Genomic DNA, 23,941 nt, shown 5'->3' with positions numbered 1-23,941 from the left:
ATTAAACAGGATAACAAATATGGAAGTTGAAAAACAATTAATTAATTCAACATTAATGAAAAAATATTTGGCCTCCAAAAATATCTTTAATTTATGTATAAGAGATAAAACCAGCTATTTATAATTTTTTTTTTGCATTAAGTCAGCTTTAAATGTAATAGAAATAACACTTCAGATATTTTTTTAAATCAAGGGTATGGCTGATCAAGTCCTTAATAGATGCCAGAATCAAATTGTTTCAGAATGGACAGATAGTATTCTGTCTGAAGTGGAGCTATGGCAGAAATGTAAAGATATTTGCCCTTTGATGAAGACATTTGAACTTGTACTTATGATCTTAGACAAACAAAATCATCTCAGAATATTACAGCATCCTGATAAAGAAGAAAAAGTGAGTTTCTTCATATCCATATGTGTTATGGATATACATAAGAAATAAATGAACAAGTTTGAAATACTGAGTTATTAATGAAATTGTGTAAAAGATGATTCTGTCATAATTAACTATTGTTTAAAAGGTGTAAACTAGAAATTGGAATTTCTTAAGGACAGTATTTATGATTGATAAATAGCTACCTAGAATTATCAGTGACATTTATGCAGAAATACTATACTGGCTTAATTAGTTGTTTTTTTTCATTAAAACTGATATCTCTAACCCTGTTGTAGTGGGTCACTTGTTAGGGGCCATATCACCACCTTTATTGACTTTTGTTGAACTATTATTTAATAAATTTGTATCAATAAGTTTGGTATCAAACTATAGATTATTATTAAATTTTTAGTGTTATGCAATATTTAATTTAAAAGTAAATAATAGATCAAAACACCTAAATGTTGATTTTTGTGAGTTGTGTGGTATGTTGAGTGCAGATCTGGTTAAAATTAGATGTTTGTGATGTCAAAATCCTAAGTTTACAGTTTAGTATGATTTAGAACTCAAAGTACCAATACTTACAAGCTAGAATATAAAATAAGAACATTGTATATTTTTATTTTGCTGATGTGTGGCTTATGTACTCAATCAAACACAGTGGCTCTGTTCACCTTTTTACTTTTTTTGAAACAGTTTCTTATATACAGTTACTTTAATATATGACATGTAAATAACCAATTGACAGCTTAGAATGTCCCCTCATGGTTTTCTTAGCCATTTTAATCAGTTAAAATGCTATCTTGTTCTTTTGAACCAAGATTTAGAGGAAGTAGGTTGTGTCTTTAGTTTGCTTGAAATAAATTATTTGGAATTCTGTGGTATTGGTTTAGTAATTGAGAGAATTGTTTGCTTTACTTTTTTTTTACTCTTCTATTTTTTTGGTTATTTAACAATTTTATATTATTGGATACAGTAAAGTGAGCATGTGTGTTGTGTCAGTATGTGTGTGTAGTTAGGGTAGAGAAAATATATATATATATATATATATATATATATATATATAACTAAAAAACAAATAAACTTGTTTTATATTCTCTACATGTGAAATTTTAGAATGCTTGGCAACCTATGTCCCACAGCAAGTAAGTTCAAAAGTTTTAGCTAGAAGAGAATTGTTTGCTTAACAATGATATCAACCAGTTTCACTAAGGTGGCATAGTTTTAATGGAATATCTACTTTTGTAAATATTGTTAACTATTTGCCATGATGACCAAGCAGATAATGACGGAGACAGCTAAGTTACAAGAAGTACATTTTTTACTGGATAAATTCCAATAATTATGAACCCAGTGTCTAGTTTTGGAATGGTATAATGCAGTTTATTTGCCAAACTAAACAAAATTTTTCGGGAATATCAGTTTTTCCACATGTTTTGAACTGTATGAATACTTTCTGCTCCTCCTATTTTCGGTTATTTGTTTATAAACAGTTTATTTGTCGTTTAATTTACAATCATAATTAAAAGAAAATCATAATGCTAGTGTAAATTATGCTGTAATTATCCCTAGAGTTGGCTTTCTTACAGGCCTCTAATGTTTCTTTAAAAATATTAAGCACAGGATGAGACAGAAATTACAATCAAATAATTGATAAACATAAAATATTACAGTTGGAACCTCACTATATTTAAGGTCAAAGGCCCTGTCATCACGTTTGTTGATTTATATTCAAAATTTTATTGAACTACTATTTTATGAATTTATGTCTTTGAGTTTGGTATCAAATTATATATTATTATTCTACATTTAATATTATATATATGAGTTAATTTCTTAATTTATAACTAAATATTAAAAGAATATGCCTAAATGTAGATTTTAGTGAGTTGTGATATGTTGAATGCAGTACTGTTTAAAATTAGATGTATGTGATGTCAAAATACTATGTCTGTAGTTTTTGTAGAATTTAGAAACTCAAATTACCAATATTGACTAGCTAAAATCCAAAATAAGAACTTCATATCTTTTTATGTTGCTGATATATAGTTTATGTACTCAATCAAAAGCAGTGACCCTGTTCACCTCTTTTTTCCCTTTTGGAAATGGTTTCTTACGTACATTTACTTCAATATATGACATGAATAACCAGTTGAAAGTTTAGAATGTCCCCTTGCAGTTTTCTTGGATATTTTAATGTGCTAAAAGGCTACCACATTCTTTTGATCCAAGATTTCAAGGAGATAGGTTATGTCCTTAGTTTGCTTGAAATTTCATATATTTTTAGACCTAAATACAGTTTAGTTACTGAACTTGATAAATTATAGTAGAATTCTATGGTATTGGTATAGCAATTTATGATTTTTTTTAGATACTGAACTCTATATAGAAAAATAGAATAAATTACACTCAACTGTGATTGAATAGTTATATGTGTGTACATGTATGTCTGTATATTGCTGATTGTTAATTATTGCCTGGGCTATTATGTACAGATGATGCACATGCCATTCCTACTGTCTTGTTTGCATTGTTTTTGAAGGATTAATAGTAGCCATCCCTACATTCACTTCCTTTTTTGAAAAGTTTTTCTTTACTTTGTATAAAAAATGCTTCTGAGTTTTAATATTCTGTGATATTGCTGCTTTTCAGGTGATTGCAATGAAGTCTAGACATATGAAGGTAAAATATGTAGTAACATATTTGAAGGTAGTAACATTTTTTACCTTCAAGGGGCAGGGCTGGGTGTGGTGATTAACATGTCTGGATTATGAACCCAAGAGTTCATTCTTTGTTTCCTAGTGTCACAAAAGTGTGTTTTGCAATTTATGATCATGAGTGCACTATAGGAAAGAAGGTCAAATCAATTTGGAGCTATGGATGCACTATAAAAGTGAATGTTAAATTCCACTGTTTGATGAAGCACTAGTCTTTCAAGAGTTGACAGTCAGTACTGTTCATTAACTGCCTCGATCTAGTATAGCATTTCAAAATTTATGACATAACCAAAAATGATGTGTATATGTGATACACTCAATGTAAATGAATAAAAGGATATACAAAATGTTATGTGAAGGTCACAAATAAAAACTGATTAATTATACAAGTCAGTAGTAATCTTATGTTTAGATTATATATTTCATGATTAACATCATTATATAAATGAAATGTGTAACATGCAGAAATTCTCTATTATACAAAACCATACCTTTCTTTTTTATCAGATATTGTTGCTTTTAAAGTGTTTGGCTTATAAATGTAAATAAAATTTTATAAAATTAAGATTATTTCCATGCTTTTTCTTGAATATTTCCAGGTTATTAGATTTCAGAGTAGAAAAACTAACTTATCATCATCTGTTTCTGAACTTGAAGTTGGGATTTTGAAGTAAGTATTCAATATTATTGTAAAATGTTCTTTGTGACAATGGCAAATTTCTATAATCATGCCATGCTTTCATGTGGTATTAAATTATAGTTATATGTGATATTGGTTTTCTATTCTCACTGAACTTCATGAATATGCAACCATTTTAAGTGTTAATAAATGTCTTTCTAACCAGTGAATACAAGATCTCTAGGTTAGAGTTCTGAAATTGGTACTCTTTCAGGTGAGCTGTTAGAGGTACAAGCCCCACTAAAGACCTGTTTTTATTGTTACAGGTACAATTATAAAGTATTGGACAGGTTAACAATTCATTAAAATAAATTTTTTTAGGGATGGTGATTCAGTTTTAGCACTGTAAATATATGATGAAAAGTATGGTAATATTTGAAAAACACATTCCCATCATATAAACAATGTACTGAGTTTTAATATACTTATTTAACAAATTTCAATTTCACATGTATGAGCTGTTGTTTGTTACAAATTTTAAAGCAAATTAAGTTGCATTACTTTACACATCTCTCAGACTGAGAGTGCATAGAAAATATATAACATGTATATGATAATAACTTGGAAAGATCTTGTAACTTGATAAAAAAAAAACTGGGTAGGAAGTGATTTTGTTAAAGTAGAAGATTGTTCAAGGAGTAATGGTCTTTGATTTATTTGTGCTGTATCCTGAAGACAGTTGGAGAAGAATACACAAGTTTAAGACTTGAAAAATACAGGCTTAGCCTTCAGTTAAAACATACCTATATTTACAACGGAGAATTAGCCTATGTAATGAGTTGCCATTGCATAGTAGAAGGGTTCACTTTAAAAAGTTTAATAAAAGAAGAATTGGTAATTTTGTAAAAGTAAAAGGTGGGTCACTTTTTGTCCATATGTTATATTTTTAACTTAACTAGCAGAAACTTACAATACAAGTTGGTTTAGTATCTTTAACACATTGTATTCCAGTATGATATTTTACCTCCTCTCACAAATAGCATTTTTTATTTATGCTACCGTCTGTATACACACATTTTTGTTTGCCATTATCCTTGATACTCCCATTTACACTCGCATATATTCACATGAGACATCTGCATTCTGTAATGTAAATTATCATGCAGCAGTTCTTTTCCACTAGGAGCACAACACAAATCATGCTGTCACTAACTCCCTCTCTCCTGTGCAGTTCAAAATCATTTCTCAATTGGCAGTCTAATTGCTAGGGAATGTTTTTGCTTATGTCTTATGAATTAAATTTTTCTTAACTTATCAAATTTTCTGTTGATTATTAGGTCATGCATAATTTTTAGACTTTTAAAAGTTAGAGAACAATTTTTGTTTTCTTGTTTAATTCCACTGGTTATTCTATTGAAGTCCAACTGGTATCTGCCACAACTGCTGCTACTACTATGGCTAATTTGATAGCCACTTCAATGTTGTTTGAGCAGTCTTTATATGCTCAGAAAGAGATGATTCTGGTTTATAGGGAGTTAAATACTTTTATGCAGTTCTCATATACCAAGTGAGGGTTTGCTTAATCAAGATAAGGAAGATATGAACAGCCTGTTCCCAGCCCTCCTGCCTATGCCTCACACCTACATCTTGTTTCACATGTCCAGGTCTTCTTCAGTATTTCTCAAACATGTTTGTTATATTTTATCCTTGCACCTTGTGATTCTGCTCCTGCCCTTCTCATTGATGATACTTTGAGTCATTATTTAGTGTTTCCTCCTCTTCCAAATACTGGGGTTCATGCGAGTCATTTTGGGGCCAGTTATGTTCAGGTGTCTATACTGATTATAGTAGGATGAATGAGGTTAATGGTCACTGAATCTTTCTCCTTTAATTATGGATCCCTCAAATCCTCAAAAAATAAAATCATAAAAAACCAAAACCAATAAATAATTGGTAAATGACCACATATTGAAGACTCTTGAACAGCATCCTCCACTTCATTTTGCACTGTACTGTTCCACATTTTCTCATACTGCATTTTTTTGTAAGACAAACTTTTATGGCAAATGTCTCCATTTTTATTCAAAAGAGATTAGAGAGGCTTGCAGGCTCTTCAAAGCCAGTCAAGAAGTTATGCCCTGGGAACATTTTGTTAAAAACATCTATTCAAAACACAGTACACTCCTCATGAATTCAAAGACTATTAGGGATATACCCATTGAGGTTACTTCCTGTGCTACTTTAAATTCCTCATAAGGAGTTTCTGTAGTGAGAAGTATTTTTATTTGTAAAGACAGAATTATGCAAAGAAGTTGCTGATGTATAGAGCATTGTGATATTCTTGGTGAGAGTTTTTCTCATGCCTCCAGCACCTGTGCTTCTTCCCCTGCCTTCTTGTTCATAAAGTCTTGGACAGAACAGTCACCTCTTTCCTTCAGGCTGATCATTTCTATGGCTATAATTGCCCCTTTACACTGGGGAAACTAAAACTTATTCTTTATCGATCTGACAGTACATCGGTCGGACCTGATGATGTTCACTAATAAGATGCTAACCCATCTCTTTCCTGCCTCTGATACTATTCTTATGGTCGTTTTTAACCAGCTGTAGCAGAAGAATGTTTTTTCTGATGCTTGTTGCTAGACTGTTGTCCTCTCTTTCTCTAAATCAGGAGGGAATCCCAAGATTCCTACTAATTATTTCCAAGTTTATGCAGATTTGACTTTTTCCTATTATTTCCCATCAGAACTTGGAGTCCTTTAGGGCTGTGTCTTGAGTGTCACACTTTTCAGTATCAAGTTTAATGCTATTGCTACACAACTTCCTCCTACTGTTGCAAATGGGTTCTGTTGCAGCATCTTTTATGTTTAATGTTGATTATTGAACACTTGTTTAAGTGGATCCCAAAAAAAGTTTTATTTTTTTATGTCCAAAACCATTTGCATACATTTTTGCTACCAGCAGAGTCTACACTCTGATCCTGAGCTCCATCTTGATGATGTTGGTTTTCTTGTGGTTCATAAGGCAAAGCTCTAGGGGTTTATCATTGACCATAAGCTTACTTTTATTCTTCACATAAAGCAGCTATATGTCAAGTGTACAAAAGCACTTAATATCTTATTTGTCCTCTCTTCCACCTCTTAGGGAGATGGATCAATGTTCTATGCTAAAGATCTGTAGTGTCCTTGTTTGATCCAAACTGAACTATGGGTCTTTGGTCTATGGTTCTGCCAGGACCTTGGCCTTGAAGATGTTGGACCCTTTCACCATCTGGAGCTTCATCTCTCACGGGACTTACCACATTTTTCCAGTCCAGAGTTTGTACATTGAGTCTCATGAACCTCCTCTTCACTTCTGCTATTTAAAACTTTCTTTACAGTATGCTACTTCAGTCTTTACCACAGCATCTCACCTGGGGTTGTGTATTTCTTTCTCAGTAGTCCATGTTCTTTCAGAATAGATGGTCTGTAATTCCTTCTTTTGGCTTTAAAATCTAAATGCAACTTTATGAATTGGTCTGGCATTAGATAACGTTGCTGTTCTCCCTGTTCTTGTCGATATTCAACAATCACTGGTCCATTTTTTTCCTCTTCCATTAATATTGAGTTTTTGGATACCTGGCTATGTTGATATTTGCAGGAAAAAGCTTGCTGATACTGCAACTAACTTTATCTGCACTGGTGCCATCATGGCTATGCCTGTTCCATGTATGGACTGTGGTCCTTTCTTGAAGGTTTAGCTTTGCATCAATTGGTAGTTGACTTGGTGTGAGCACAGATATAAAATTTTTCAGATTAAACTTTCTGTTGCTTTCTGGTCATCTTGTTTCTGTGAAGATCAGAAGGATGAAATTGTCCTGGTTATGCTACATATTGGTCACAGTTTAACTCATTGTTTCCTTTTATCTGAGACTGATCTGCCAGTAAGACACTCACGGCACAATACACGTTTTACTGTCATCTAATTATTAGAGCATCAGCACCATTTTCAACATGACTTTTCCATGGACTTACCTCTTACTATGGACAGTGTCACTGGTGATTATGACACTGTCCAATTTGTGTTTTTAACTTTGTATGTGCCATTAACCATTTCAATTCTGTTTAAGTTTTTCACCTGCTTATGGAGCTTCATTTGGTTTTTAACTTGATTTATGTTTTCTATCTTGTATAATATTTCACTTTTGTATTTTTACAAATAACTTTCTTTGCTTTACACCATAAAAACACCAGTCAACTCATACTTTTTCCCATTCCTACTTTTGGTGTTGGTTTCATAGGTACTGCACAGTTTCAAAGTAATTTCAGACTGAATGGAAGAGAGGGTGCTGATGATGATAGTTGTGTCAGACTCTTATTGGTGTAGGGTTGCTGCATGATCATTTACTTGATATCTCATGTGAATACATGTGAGGGTAGATTGGAGTATCAAGGTTTGTGAAGAGCACAAATCTTTGGATATATAGTGTAGTATATGTTGAAAAAATTTATATGTGAGTAAAGTATATAGGAAACACCTTTTCAGTTTAGGAAAATGTCAGCAATTCAGTTTTTCATAAATGTTTTTTTATTGTTTTTAGTTTGTTGGATAATGAATATTACTTGTTAACTTCCATAAAATTACCAATTTATTTAACGTTGGATGGTGTTACTTTGTATATTACCTAAATTAATGTTTCTTTCTCTGGCTTAAATTTCTTATTATTAGTTTTATGATTTTTATTTATTGTGAAGCAATAGCATGTTCAATTTTATGTTTTGTATTTTTAGCTTGAAACAAGTAAAGCATAAGTTAGAGGAGAATATTGAAAAATTGCAGGAAGATTATAAAGGGTAAGATAAACACATAAAAAAGTTAGTGTTTAAGATTTTTGTTATAAAACATTCATGTTATTTTGTAAATGCTTCATTATTGTTTTCAACTATATTGACATACATAAGCACATAAAATTTAGTGATGCACATACTGTATATGCATATTGTCTACTGATATACAAGTCTCTCATAATTGGATTTTGATACTGTTGGATGGCACAGCACAAATAGTGCATTCAGTTTTGTGCTTTAAAGTAAAACAAACTGATGTACATACCCATCTAAAGTATGAGTGTACATGTATAATGTATACTAATGTATGTTAAGCCAACTAGTTCATGTATGATTGACATTTAATGATTGATATGCATAATTTGGTGTACATGTGTAAAATTCAGTTTTTTGTATATCTTAGCAGTAAAGCTAAAAACAATAACAACCTCTATCTTCAAAATAATAGTAATAAAATTTTATCTGCTGTTTTGTTATTGGCAGCTTCATCAAAACTAGTTGTATAAGAATTATTTGATCTTTAACCTACACAAACCACAAAAATGAATTGCAGAATAACCTGTGTTTTTGTATTACAAAATCTCTATAAATTGATGTTTCTGAGATGGTACTACCTTTTTCACCCATAACTATTTCAACCTTTATTTGCTATCTGATCACCCTCCACCAATCCCATTGTGCCTTTTATATTAGCATAATCCTTGTTTTCTTGATTGGCATTCTTGTGTATAGATGTGTGTTCTATGCTCTTCATGTGACTGCACAGTTTTTTTTATTGTGCTTGATCACCAATTAATATCTGTTTCAAGTTTAATTTTCTACTCATTTGCTTGTGAGATGTCTCTCTTTCCCAAATTCCACCTTGTTTATATGAATTTTGGTTTGGTATGAAGGTTGGTAATTTTCCTGCCATTAGTAGACCACAGTTATAAAACTAGGTCTCAGTCTCAAGTTTCATGGTGTTTTCTCAGACTTATGTTCATAGGGAGATTGAATCTTATATTTGGCTGGTGTTTTTGTTTTTTCTCAAGGTAGGTTTTTGTTCTTTTGCCTAGGAGATCTGTGATAAGTTTTTCAAGGTGTTTATCTCACTTCCTACACATAAAGCCATGTTTAATGAATTTATGTGAGCTTGTGTGTATAAAATTAATTTCCACACTCTAAACTTTTCATCATTCATGCCTTCTTTGGTTAATGTTGTGTAAATTTGAATTTTATTCTCTTCTTACATCTAGGTTATTTTAGTCCTCACCTTGTGTTTAGGATTTTTTTCAATGTTAATGTTATTTAGTTACAAGTTACTTTCTTCTATATCTTTACAACTAACCACATTTAACTGGGAGTAAGTTTTGAGTCAACCTTTGGTTTAGTTACCTGGGTACTTTTTTATTCTCATTTTTTTAGGGTAAGTTTCTTTTTATGTCCTTAGTCTTATAGTTTCTTTTAGTTAATTTCTACATTCTATGTTAATGGTCATTCATTTTATCAGTCCCTCTAGTGGTTTTTGTTCTTTTGGTGTCACTTTGTTTTAGGTAGATTTTCTTAGTTTTGCAGGTGTGATACTTCTAAGCTCTGTGTATACTACACATTTCTAGTAGTTTGTTAATCATTATTTCTGTGTACTTCCTTCAGTTTCATTAGTTTATGTGTTGTTGTTTTTTTAATGCTTCACAATAGTTCTGTTTTTTTTTTATGGTTTCTCCATGAGGGTTATACTTTCATTTTGCTTTCCCTCTAGTCACTTCTCAGATCTTTTTCCTTCCTCCTTGGGATCATACCTTGTCCAGTTTTCATGCTGAATCTATTCATATCATACTATACAGTGGAGCTATCTAATGCATGTAGCCCCCTCAACCAGGATTATAATCTTATTCTTCTTTGTTTCACTATACATTGGAGTTTAAAGTCCATTTCTTGATTTACCCTGCCTTGCTTCACCATGAAGCCCTACCTTTTACTTTGGTGGGTTTTTAAGCTCTTGTGTTACATTCTTTTCTTTGGTTCTTGTAGATTAGTTTTGCCTTCCTGTTTAGAGTGATCAAAGATTGTCTTATTTAGCTCTGTATTCTTTTACATGTCATCTTTACTTGTTGGGTTCTTTAGACTTGTATTTTATGGATGACAGGTTTCTTCTCGACTCTTCCTGTGCCCAGTCAGTCACATACATCTGCTTCCTTCTTTGAGAAGCCTCTCAGATGAGTTTAATTTCTAACTGGAGAAATTCTTTAATATCCCATCACTGTATGTTATTTATTTGGGGGTTATTTTCATTTCCTCCTTTGCTCAAGCTCAGTTTTCTTCACTTTGGCTGCAGGATATTTAGCAGACAGTCATGCTTGCCCTCCCTTCTTCTTCTCCTTATGTCTGTAAAGTTTTCTTTCATTTGGGATGTGGTATTCCCTGGAACTTCTTATTTCATAGAGTCTGATACTCATGAATGTCCTTCATTGGATACTACTAGCCAGTGGAATTTCCTTCGTGATCTTTGGACCATTCTGTTTTCCTTGAATCATCTTAGTTTTTGGGTTGATGGTCAGTCAAGGAGGTTACTCTCCATATCCTGGTACCTTGACAGTTCACTGAGCTCTGTATCCTTTCCTTCCTTTCCTGTAGGGGAGAATGGTTTTGGTTCTTTCTGCAATTTCATTATCATCAGCTTTCTTATCTAGAATGGGGTAACCATGTACTGATCTACTGTATCTCTGGTTATAGTGCATTGGGCCAATGGATGTGACTATTCTGGTGGATCATGTTTCCTGAGTTCTGATTATTGTGGCTGATCTTTTATTGTTTCTCCAACAGGTTCAATGAGTGGTTTCTTCATTGTCACATTTTTCTGTGGGTGTGTTCTCAACAGGGGGCATTGCATTTTTGTATGTGTTTCCTATTGACTATGTATGTAAAACTTTTTCCCTTTTATCTTTAGCTGTGGAGATAGATTCTTTCAGTCAAGAGAGAGGGTTCTTCACTTATATCCCAAGCCCCAAATTTGACTCATTTTTAGGTCTATTCCTTATCCAGACCAAATGTTGTTGTGTTCTGCTGACTCTTCTGTATTGTCCTCTCATATGTGATTCTCTCTGCTCTAGCCCTTACTGAAGCAACACACCTTATCCTTCTCTCTGTCCTATCTACTTCTCTTTTATCCCTAAGCTGACATTTGTCATTCAGAGTGACTTTTGTTTGGTCATGTACCTTGACTCAGGGGCTCACCCCTGTGTGCCTACTTTCCATCCAGACTCCTCCTCTTCTGGGTCTTTTCCCTTATCTAAATGACATCTTATGTTCTGTTAGATGATCCAGATTGGCCAGCTAATATAGTTCTCTCTGCTTGCCCTTCATGAAGGAACAAATCCTACCTGTTAATCTGTCCATGTGATTGGTCATTTTTCATCTCAACATTGTTGTGTTTTATCTTTTGTCTGTTCTTGTGCATTAGCTGAAGAATTCATCTCTCATATCACATTTTCATTGCTTACATCTTTCACTCTTCATCTTTGTCTATGTTCCAGAAACACAAGTCTTGCTTCAGTGTCTGATCTTTTTTTCTTAGAGCTTCCATCTTTCCAGTACTTCAGTATCTTACCTTTCCCAGCTCTTCATTTCATTGTTTGGTCTGCGTTTAGCTGTTTCAGCTGTTATTCTTATAGAGCAGCCCTCTCAAACTCTCTCCTTTATTCCTCATTCAGAAAGTTTCTCTTCCCTGGGTATTTCTGTCATTTGGTCCATTTGACACGTTTCCTTTGTTCTTCTAAATCAGGATCTCCATATTGTTCTTCCTCTCCTGTCCATGTTCTCCCTTTGAACCCTTTGCAGTTTGTTCCTTACAAGATATTTTTTGTACAACCTCAATCCTCCCCCATCTGGCATAAGGTCTTCGTTATTATGATTTTTATGACATCCTTTGCCATTTCTTGTGTCTTCACTTATCCAGATCCAGCATTCCTTCCCTGGACTTTGGATGCCTGGATAGGTTGTTTTGCCTTTCATCCTCTTACCTTCCCTTCTCTTCCCACCTGTATTCTAATTTGTATTCAGATTATCTCATGTGTCCAGTACATTCACTTTTCTGTTTAGATTGTACTGTCTCCTTTTGTTCTTCTTGTTCCCACTCATTGTTTGATGACATTCCTGCTTCCTCTGATCTTTTTCCTGTTGTGCTTACAGGTTAGGTTTATCAGTTCCTACAACTGCTGTATTTGGGTGTGTCCCTGGCTGTCACCATCTATATATATTGTTTCTTCACATGTAATTCATGACCTAAATCTGTCTTTAGTTGCTTGCTCCACCAGTGTTTGGAGGTGATAATTCAGGATAGTATGTGGACAACTCTCTAAACTTTCATCACTTCTTCTTTACACAGCTTTAGTGTACTCCTTGGGCAGATATTATCTTCCATCTGTGACCAGTGCTACACACATTTGTTTGCTTATGACTGAGGTAAGTTATCATATTATTATCTTCTCTTTTATCATTGTGTATACATCATATTTCAGGACTTCACCTGTATGCTCAATTTGATATCTTAACATTATATCTATATATTTATCCAACACTCACAGTGGGGCTGGGGTGTTTCTGTAAGACCACTGGATGCTTTTTCCATTGTGTATCTATACTTGTACATCACATTATTTATCAATATGTGCTTGTCTATCTGTATATATCCTGAGAACCATGACTCACAGTTTTCATGAGTGCAACAAATAGGGCTTTTTACCCATCCCTACCAATCCATGACTCTTACAATTTGGATCTTTTTGTTTTTCAAAATAGGAAAAAGTGGACACCCATTGCACTGTCTCTGGTGGTCATTCCTTTGGACTTCCAAACACATCCACCCTCTTTCTTCCAGTGGAGCATAGGAGTCATTCTTGTCATTTCTGCTTCCAAGTCACTGGAATAGTAAAACATGGAGGTTTCCTTGTGGATGGGTTTTTGTAAAATAAAACAATCTTGTAGCTATATGTATTTGCTTGCTGTGAAGAGGGCTATTGTTGTTATTTTGCATATTATGCACATAATATGGCATGAAATCTAGTATGCAAGGTGTTTCCACTGGATGTGTTTTATCTAGATTGACCACATTTGATATAATCTAATGTATATCAAGGGGCTTCCCCAGAATGTTTATCTGGGTGGACCTCAATTGGCTATCTTGTTATCAATTCAAGACACTTCCCTTGTTTGTTTTAGTGCAGACTGCATTTGTTGATTTTATCTGTCATTATTATACTACATATTATACACACAATATGGCATGACATCTATTATACAAGGTGCTTCCACTTGTTGTTTCCTGGCCAAATGGACCACACCTGGCATAATCCATTGTATACAAAAGGCTTTCTCTGGATGTTTCTGCTTGGATGGATCTCAATTGGTTATCTTGATATCAGTCCAAGGAGCTTTCCTTGGATATTATGCCTAGGCAGACTGTACTTTTTGATTTTACAAACTTGTGCTTACATGTTGTTTTTGTCCTTGGACCAAACTTGGCATGATATGTTGTTTCCCACAGTGTTTTACTGTATATTTTCTGGCTGGGACAAGCTGCATGTGACATATTCATATACAGTTCTCTAGCCTGAGCTATGCATTCTATTTGTTTCTACTCTATGAGGCACACTTTTTTTTTTATAGCAGTTGCTCTCTGCTTGATCATTTGTTTTTGTATCATCACTGGCCCTTTCACCTTACGAGTGTGGGAGTCTAGCTATGAGGGAGCAAAGATAATACCACTTTAGAAGTTAACATTCTGTAACACTGCAAATTTTATCACCTATCTGATAGGTGCTTACCTCCTCTCATCCATTTCTCACCCTTCATTCCTAATGATATGCCAGTATTTTGGTTTTGTATAGCCAATTCTCTAAAGTGAGAATTGTACTGCAAGAGTAGAGGGAGTTACCTGCACTAGTGAAGAAGATGCAATGGAATTAGTGGAGAGTGATCAAATGATCAGCACGTTTTGTTGCAATTATACAAAATATACAGGGGTAAAAAAATGGTGCACTTTTAAAACGTTTACCAATGCTTAGAGGACAAATGAAGATCAAGATAGGTGCAGATAAGAAGAGTTGAATACCTATTAGAAATATATTTTCACTGTTAGAAAATGTTAACTTTTGAATGTTGGTAGAATGCATTGTATTGTAAGAGTGGATAGATGATTTACTAGATTTCTTTCATCATTAAAAATAAATTCTTTGGTAGATTATTTAGGCAGAATATCTGTCATGAAACATAGTTTAATGGATGGCAACTGCCTTTATTGAAAAACAAGCATTGAGGATGATGTTTCAAATGTGTTTCTATCTTTCAGTCTGTAGGCCAATGTGTGTATGGTATTGTTAGTCTTGATGGTAATCTGGGGATTGTGGGGCATGTATTATGATTGGTTGATTTATCCCTATTTCTGATTGGTGGAGATACTTTCTGTAGACTCAACTACTGGTAGCCATAGGTTATTTACTTCTAATCCAGAATATCTGTTCAGTGAAGATTTTATTGCATTAATGTAAAATGATTCTTTAGTTTCTTTTTTCTTCCAAAATTTGTCTGTATCAGTGATTCTAGTTTTTTTTCTCAATTTATTTTCTATCCAATTAATATGGTGTGTTCTGCCATGGCTGAAGTTTGTACTGTCTTTATTCTTTTATTTTTATTGTAAGTCTTCTCCCTGTTTCTTCAATGTATGCTTCATTGCAGGAATATCGAATTTCATAAATGATGTTTTTGTGTTTCTTATGGTATATTTCTGTTTGTTTTTCACCAGAATGGATCTTGTTGTCTTGTAATATTTTCAATGTACATCACACTTTTGAAACATTGTCCTACACACTTGTGTTTTCACAATAGGCAGTTGCTGTGCATTGAAATAAATTTAATCATTAAAAATTAGTGTGATATGTAAAAGTTAATGCCAGCATATGTGTTCAGAACTGTAGTGACCCTTAACTGAATACCCTAGTTGTATTTGCATTGTGTATTTTGATACAGATGTTGTGGTGTCTATAACAGTTCATTTTTCTGAAGAAGTGTATTTAATGTACTGCACTTGAAAGAATAAAGAAGTGAAACAAACCCTTGTTTTTCTAGATTAAGAGATGAAGCTCAACTAGCAGTTAGGGATAAACAGAAGAATAAGGTATTGTTTGGTTTCTGTTTAGTAATTTTATTGTAAGTTTGAAATACTCTGTCTGTAACCTCAATTTTGTGCTAATGAGAATAAGACGATGGCTCATTCAGACAACTTTTGGTGTCAATTTAAAATTGAAGTCATGAGCTTGTGAAGAAGTTACAATAAATTTGGGATGATACGTTAAATGCTACAAAACTAGTAAATAATGTAGTTTTTATAACGCTAAGAACCCATGGGTGAAAGTAAAAGAGAATATGTTAGAATAGTTCAAATGTAACCAGTGCTGACAGTATAAGGACTACCTATTATTTGTGTTACATACTAAAATTTATCCTGATGAGTCTCCAATTTATTGTTGTATTGCAATTTGAAATAGCCTGAAACTGAGTTAAAGTGTAATTTATATTTAGAAGTTAATTAAATGTTGATGTGTAATAAACTTATGATATTTGCCAACAAGATTGATATACACAGTTTTCTTTCTTAACACCAATATAATTTAATATGCAAAAAAATACCATTTATAACAACAGTTATTATAAATAATGGTTCATGTACAAAAGCTGTACAAAGTTACATATAATACTGAATCTTCTATCTGGTTTGGAACTGAATATTTTATTGACAGTTCACAATGAGAAAAATAATTTTGAGTTGATACTGGTATAGTTCACTTAATGAGCAGCTAGCTAGCTCTTCTTATCACGTGACATTTTCAGAGCAGAAGTTATACGATATCTTTGAAGAAACACTAATGTTTGATGGTAATCTACTGAAGACAAATTATTTGTAATGTTCTTGGACAAATATCTGTAATTTTCTCAATTAATAAGCATTATTCCTAGTTATAGTTTCTGAGATTTATAGTACACCAACTGTAGCAAACCCAGAAAGTGTTGTCTTTTGACATATTGGTTTTTATAAACATTAGGCAATGTTCTCAAAAGTTCAGTTAGCAACAGTATTGGCAATCATTAGTATTTTATGTACACACATAGTACATTATTAATTGTTATACTCGAGAATCTTTTACAAATTTAGTGAATAAGTGAGAATTTTGCAATTGTACGAGTTACAAATGTTTCTAAATACATATTGAACCGAAACAAACATCAATATTAAAATGAATATGCATTACTAAATCTGTTATATGTGACATAAAGTAGAAAAATCTTCTGGTGTTACTTGTGGATTTCATAGTGACATGTTCAATTGTGGAACACCTACTCTTATTTCATTTTGCTGACCAATAGCCATTTTTTTTACTTATGCATTGTCTACCGAACAAGAGTTTTCAGCAAGCACTAATCCCTAGAAAGCTTTTATTGATGTTTTTTTTTTAAATATTAAACCAATTATTGATGTGTATAAGGGTACTGGGGACAAACTTATTTTTAAAATATTTATTTCTTTTCTTATAAAAATGTTAAAAGCCTTTACATTCCTTCCATTCATCCTACGGATAACTTTTTATTGAGATAATTTTTCACTACTAATTTTACTTTGGAAGTCTTTAAATCTCAGGTTAATTACTGGGGTGCCTTCCATGTGCTTTTATGCTTTAACTCGTCACTATTTTTTCTACCCTGTGTGCTGTAATATTTCTCACTTTGGGACTTTCTTCTTCTTCCTTTGTTCTATTGATTTGTTTCTCCAGAATCAGGTTTGTTTGCAGTATTCTTCATTTGCTGTGACTTTATTTTTTTTCTTGTTTACTTTCTCTAGTTCATAGGTAGATTTAACAAACTTTTGTTTCGTTGTTTTATTTGTTGTTGTTTTTTTGCAGTAATTTTTAATTTTCTTATGTGTTGAACTGTCAAAGTCAAAATATAAATCCATCATTACAACAGACAGATTTAATGTTTCCTTTTTGACATCCTGAAACATGTGAAATTAGTATCTGTGGGCTCAAATAGATGAATTAATTAGTCCTTTAAGTTTAGTTTATAAGATATTGCAAAAAAGTATTGACTTCTCTAGTCATTACAGATTTGTGATTAATGGAATTTGATAATTGATTAAATCTTCAGGTTCATTAATTGCTTATGTGATTTGTATTTTTGGAAAAGTCAAAAACAATAATCAGCAATATATATTTTAATGCATTAGCAATGTAAAAGTGTGAAACCTAGAAAAAGAAGAAATTGTACAATGTCTAATACATATATATAAATATACTTGAAATATAAATGTCTGAGATCTAAAAAGCGAAAGATTGTAACTGAATTTCTGAAGTACAGAGTGTGAAAATATGTGCCTGAAAAAAATAAAATTACACACACAAAATGTAATGACTTAATTTCAAATCGTCTAGACTTTTCTTTAAAATACTTAAATCCTTTACATTTTAAATAGCTTGCTTACTGTCAACAAACATGTGATATTAGGCCTTAAATAACCTTGACATAATGCAAAGCATATATCATCTTACCCAGAGTTCTACATTTTGAATTTGTCTACATATCCTTTGGCACCAAAGTCTGGAGAATGTATATAAGCTATATTTTTGTGCCACAATAATTATTTACCTTTATACAATCATGCTGTTAACTTTTCTCTCAGAATTATGAAGTTTGCATGAGCTTGTTTCTTTTCTAGTTGTTTCTTATCAGTTTGCTTATAACTTCTGAATCAGAAAGTTTCAAGACACTTACAGAAAAGACTAGTAAGAATAATTTATCATACTACTATAACTTTTAACTTTTTACAGTCCAGAAGAAATTAAGACTAGAGATCTATCTCAACCACATTTCAAAATAGAAAGCATGAGATTGTTAAGAAAGATTCTTCATTTTGGCCTTTGGATGATAAATATAGTTAGATGTTGTCCTACCCTCTGGCTTGGTTTGAGCATATACAGTTTTGTCAAGTAGTCAAAGCATTGCTGGTGTCCTTCACTTGACATTGATGTTCACTTTTGCATAGATGATTGGCTTATTCTTACTGTTCTGTCTACTCAGTAACTTAAACATATCCAGCAATTGCATCTTCTGATTGGATCATCTGCAACTTCAAATCCCATTTACCACCATTACAGTAGTTAGTCCACCTGTGGTTTTACATCTTCACCTGTCTTCTACTTCCTTCTATATCTTGGAATCTTATACATACTTTTGTCCCACAATTACTGTGCTATACATCTTTCTGCTTTGAGGATGTTGGCTTCACTTTTTGATATTGTTCCCTTTATAAAAATCAGGCTCAATTATAATGAGGTAATGAGAACTTGCTTCTCAGTGGTATTTGACTTCAGAATTGTTCTCATGAAACATATGTATGTCTCCCATTAATATATAGTTTCTTCAATTTTTTGTTAAATCAAGGGCTTGTGTAACAGGATCTTCTTTTCTTCCATATCCTATAATATTTCATCCTTTCATAGATGGGGCACTGTGTAAGGAAGTCAGCATTGTTTTGGTTCTTAGATTTTTCAAGAAGCAACTGCTCACATCAACATCTTAGAATCTTGGGCTGTTCAGTATGTTTATCTCTAGTTTTTATGCCTTTACATTACAATTCTATGTTTGTTCATACTGATAGTTCTATAGTGGTGGCTTATATCAAAAATAGAAGCTGTACCTCTTCATATAGCATTTGCTGTGTTGCAGTTTTTCCACTCCTTTGGTTTCAGCGTGTTCACCTTCAAGTTGCTCTGTGATAGGAATTTTAAGAAACTCTTTCTTAAGATTATTTGATTTTCTCTATGGAGTGAATCCTGTACTCTTTGATTCATTGGTAGCTATGCATATGACAGAGATATTCTTCTACTCTACTGATTTATAACTATAGATCAAAATTTTCTTGCTTCTGATACCTGCAGTCAATCTAGGAAGAACATTTTCTTTTATGCCCACTCTAGTCTCCACTTTATTGCTTAAATACTTGCCAAGATCAGTTACTCAAAAGTTCTAAGTTATCATCATTCCTCCTCTTTGATCAGCTTGACAGGATGTTTCATGATGAAAGTGACAAAAGTTCACTTTAAGAAAGTCAATATAATAGGAAAGTTGTTGAACTAGTAATCAAGTCATTCTTGCAGATGTTTTTCTGTAATTGTTTGTTAATCTCATTGATCTACTTTCTAGAGTTGGTGTACTAAACATAATGAATGTTGTTTATCTACAGCTTTCAACAACTGATTTTTTTCCTTGTATATGTGTTTCATGTCCATGGTGTATCAACTTGCATATCTAGTTACAGAACTGTCTTATCTGCTACCTTCACATACTATGGAAGCCATCAGTGCCTTTTCTTTTCATTGCTTAAAGGTCTTGAAACCCTTTTAATTTCAGTGTTCTCAAGTTCTTAAAGATTATCTGAAATGTGACTTGGGTTTACACTTACATTTATTGGCATTGTCTCCTTTAGAACCCTTAATGACTTATTCTCTCTTGCCCTTTCCTTGATTCATATTTTATTTTGTCTGTATTGAATGAGTAAAAGGTATTCTGATGGCTATGCTCTTAATATTTTGTTATTTTTTCTGCTGAAAACTTGGACTGCAAGAAAAAGTAACCACAGCGTTTTGTATCACTAGTCTTGACTGATCTCACTTCTCAGTAGGAGAAATGCTTTTTATGTATTGTCAGCACTAATTGTTTTAATCTTGCATCTATTGCATTTTATAAGGGATTTCAGAAAATATTTTTTATACCTTACAATAAATTACTGTCCTTGTATTTTACTCTGGTTATATTGCTGTGTTAACTTGTACATTTTTTCCATTATTGTCATGAACACATCAAAAGTGAATTCTGGATTATATCTTGCCAAACTTACCATTTTGTGATGTCTTTAATGTCCATGTCATAGTACCTTTTAGATGATATTTGGCAGGCTATCATTTGGAGAAATCTAAACATATTATTAACATTTTACTTACATGATATTACCATGTCTTTGATTTCAGGATCATGTTTGTCTCTGGTTGATCTTCTTCAAACCAGATAGAATCCCAAGCAGATGAGTTCATTTCTTTCACTTGTTTAACTACAGATCAGTTAGGTTGTATAGGTTACTGATACATGTTTAACAATTACAGGAGCTTCTGGTGTGAAGGAATCAATTGATTAAAAAAATTGCGGTCTTACTTTTTGAAGTGAGATTCCACGTTTGCATAGATTCGTCCAGTCTAGACTTACATATTACATATACCTAAGCATTTGTTTTAAGATATAATTCCACTTTTTTTCTCACTGGTTCTCTGTGCATGGGTAGAGTATTAACTGGTGGCTGATAATATTTTATTGGGTACTTTTCCCATGTCTTATGTACATGGCATTTCAGATATCATAGACAAGGTAATTATTCTTGATATTATATCTTGTATATTCATTTAGAATGAGAAACACCTTACAACCGTATTTTTCATATTTTCTTCACCTTATTTAGTGTTGCCATTACATTATCCTAGAGTTTAAAAATTTAATTTTTTTTTTCCCTTGATGCCCATTGATTATGCAGGTTTCATCACTTGAACAGTTTTTTTTAGATGAAGATGTAGATGTTTCTTAGTCTCAGGAGTATATAAAGTCATGAGTTATTGATCTTCTTCTAAGAGAATTTTCCACTACAAGTGCAAGACAATACATTACATTCAGATGTTGATTCCCTGTTATGCCACCATGTGCCTAAACAGTATATAGCTGTTAAGAATGCTTTTTTTTTCTTCTATTAGTTACCTTATTTTGGTTCAGTCTCCTACAGTTGGGCTAACCAGTGATTTATGTAGTGCTTGTGCATTGAGAGGTGTGATGTTATTTGTTATCATGAGTGATAATACATACTTTTACAAATCCATCTTTTCTTTCTCTCATCTAAAAACACTGCATATACTCAATTTTTATTTTAACTCAGTTATGTTGCTCATCAGTAAATATTTCTATTAATTATATTTTTAAATTGCATCTGATCTCATTCTTCATCTCAGAGTTAGAGAATTCCATTTTAAACCCATAGTATATATTCTGATTTTTTTCTAAGTGTTACAGTTATGTAATGTATTTTTTCGCAAAGCATTTTGTACTACAAAAAATAATTGTTAATGCAATAAAATAGAATGTTTGAATTCTAATTCATCAGTCCCCCACTAGTACAACAGTAAGTCTACAGATTTACAATGCAAAAATCATGGGTTTGATTCCCTTCGGTGGACTCGCCAGACAGCCTGATGTGGCTAACTCATCAATGGTAATCTTATAGAAATTACCTGTGATGATTTTTAAATGGAATTTATTTAAAATTTGAATACTTACAAAGACTAAGTATTTCAAAATTGTCAGATCTTTTTGAGGAAAAACTTGAAGAATGCTGAGGTGAAAGTTGCATAATTGATAGCCTTTTTGTTTAATTGTCATAAAAATAATCATATTTATTGGTTTATAGGACTTTTTTATACAACTTATATTTATATTAGTTAATATAAAAATTAGTATTTTTTTTCCACATTGCAAGAAAGAGATAAGTGGTTACAAGCATTTGATAATTTATTACTCAACTGCCCCATTATTAATTTACATTCATTCAGTTAATTAGGTCATGATTAAATGATTATGAAATATTACTAATTGTCGAACTCTATTGTTTATTAGTTAAGTTCAAAATACATTGAGTATCATATTTCACTAAAGTTAATGAAAGAAGGGTTAAATTGTTTCACGTTCATAATATTCTTTTACTATAATTTTTGGTGACCTTTAAAATGAATTAGGAAGTGTCATCAAAAATTGTGTAAGATTACTTACTTACAGTATAGTAAAGCTAGAATTTATTTCTTAAAAAAGTTTTGAACTTTAATTTTGGCTAGTACACTCAGAAACTTGTATTAGAGTGGATGATACTATATACTCTACATACATGCTCCTGTTAGTGAACATCTTTGTGCAATATACTAATGAGTCTTGAATTTTGCATTTTCCTGTTGCCAGCATTTTACAGTATTGTTTTTGCAAATTCACTTTGTAAGTGCTTGATGAATAAAGCAGAAAAATGAAGTTGTATATTTGCATTATAGTATGAATATGTTATTACTAATTTTCCAACATAATTTGTTGTCATGCAGTTCTAACTAAAACTTAAATATTTATTTTACTGAAGATAATTCAACTATAAAAATTATGTGCATTATGTTAGTTATAAAACTGCTATCTTTCAGTGGTATACTGTAATATGAAGACAAGTTAAGATCTCTGAAATTGTTTGCTCTTTGAAAAGGAAGAGTTAGAGCAGACTTGATGTAGGTGTTTTAAGATAGTTAAATGAATCTTGTTGATGTATTGTTTTTTTCCATACTTAGTATTAATACTTGTAGGGCTAGGAAACTCAAATACAATTTTTTGTAGTGTAGGAGTCATCTTCATGCAAGACAGATTTGTTTTTCTAACAGGGTAATTGATTAGACATTTGGAATGGGTTGCTTTTGGATATATTAAAAGCAGTTAATTTAGGGAGTTTAAAGGGAAGGCTTTATAAATATGTGTGTCATAAGGATTGACTATCAGTGTTTTATTTTTAATTTAAAGGTTAATGAAGGGGATAACTAGATGGACCAGTAGGTTTCCTGGTTTCCTTAATATATAAATGTGGTTATTAATAAAATAGTTTGTCCAATTGCTAACTATAATAAAAGTAAAAAGTAGTATATTTTTTGTGGTTAAACTAATGTGATGTTTACACAATGCTCTTATTTAATCTTGTTTAAAATGTTATAAGTCATGATGTTGAGTTGTGTTTTGGAAAAACTTTGTTGATTTGTAAGAATTACAATTTTGTTTGAACTAGCATGCTCACAATGAAAAGTGTCGACCTGAGACCTCTTACCTCAAGCCATCTGTGTGGTATATCATTATGAGCTATATAGAAACGTCTTCTAAAGTTTGAGAGTTATATTTGTATTTTACTTGCATTTGAAAGAAATAACAAGTGACAGCTGAAACAATGTCTTTTGTTTATCATTGAAGGTTTGTATCAAGCCTACAAGAAATGTTTGTGAGATTGAAATGTAGACTTTGTTCAAAAATGTCAAGTGAAATGCCAAAAAGATTTGTTTCCTGTTTTTATTCTGCCAACTTCATTCTTACAAATAAAACATCTGTTATGGATACAGATTAATGAAGAGAAACCACATCTAAACAGAAAGTGGAAATTCACTTAGAAAGGAAATTTTCTTATGATGTATAGTAAATATCTTGTGTACTATCCTGATGAGATAGAACACAAGATATTAACAGAAAGATATTTTCTTGATGAGATAGGAAAGCAAAC

General features: G+C 32.2%; 1 protein-coding gene across 2 annotated transcripts in view; it reads left to right on the top strand.

Moving 5' to 3' along the window:
• The window catches only part of LOC143244704 (charged multivesicular body protein 7-like), a 77,347-nt gene that overhangs the window by 34,457 nt on the left and 18,949 nt on the right, over positions 1-23,941 (top strand). For both annotated transcript variants that reach the window (XM_076489824.1, XM_076489825.1), the window contains 4 exons: positions 194-391; positions 3,690-3,760; positions 8,479-8,541; positions 15,637-15,685. In XM_076489824.1, the coding sequence (XP_076345939.1) occupies positions 194-391; positions 3,690-3,760; positions 8,479-8,541; positions 15,637-15,685 (381 nt within the window). The remainder of the gene's footprint in view (positions 1-193; positions 392-3,689; positions 3,761-8,478; positions 8,542-15,636; positions 15,686-23,941) is intronic.

The sequence above is a fragment of the Tachypleus tridentatus genome, chromosome 2, assembly GCF_004210375.1.
Source record: "Tachypleus tridentatus isolate NWPU-2018 chromosome 2, ASM421037v1, whole genome shotgun sequence".
Taxonomy (NCBI): domain Eukaryota; kingdom Metazoa; phylum Arthropoda; class Merostomata; order Xiphosura; family Limulidae; genus Tachypleus; species Tachypleus tridentatus.
This window is presented reverse-complemented; position numbering and strand designations above follow the sequence as displayed.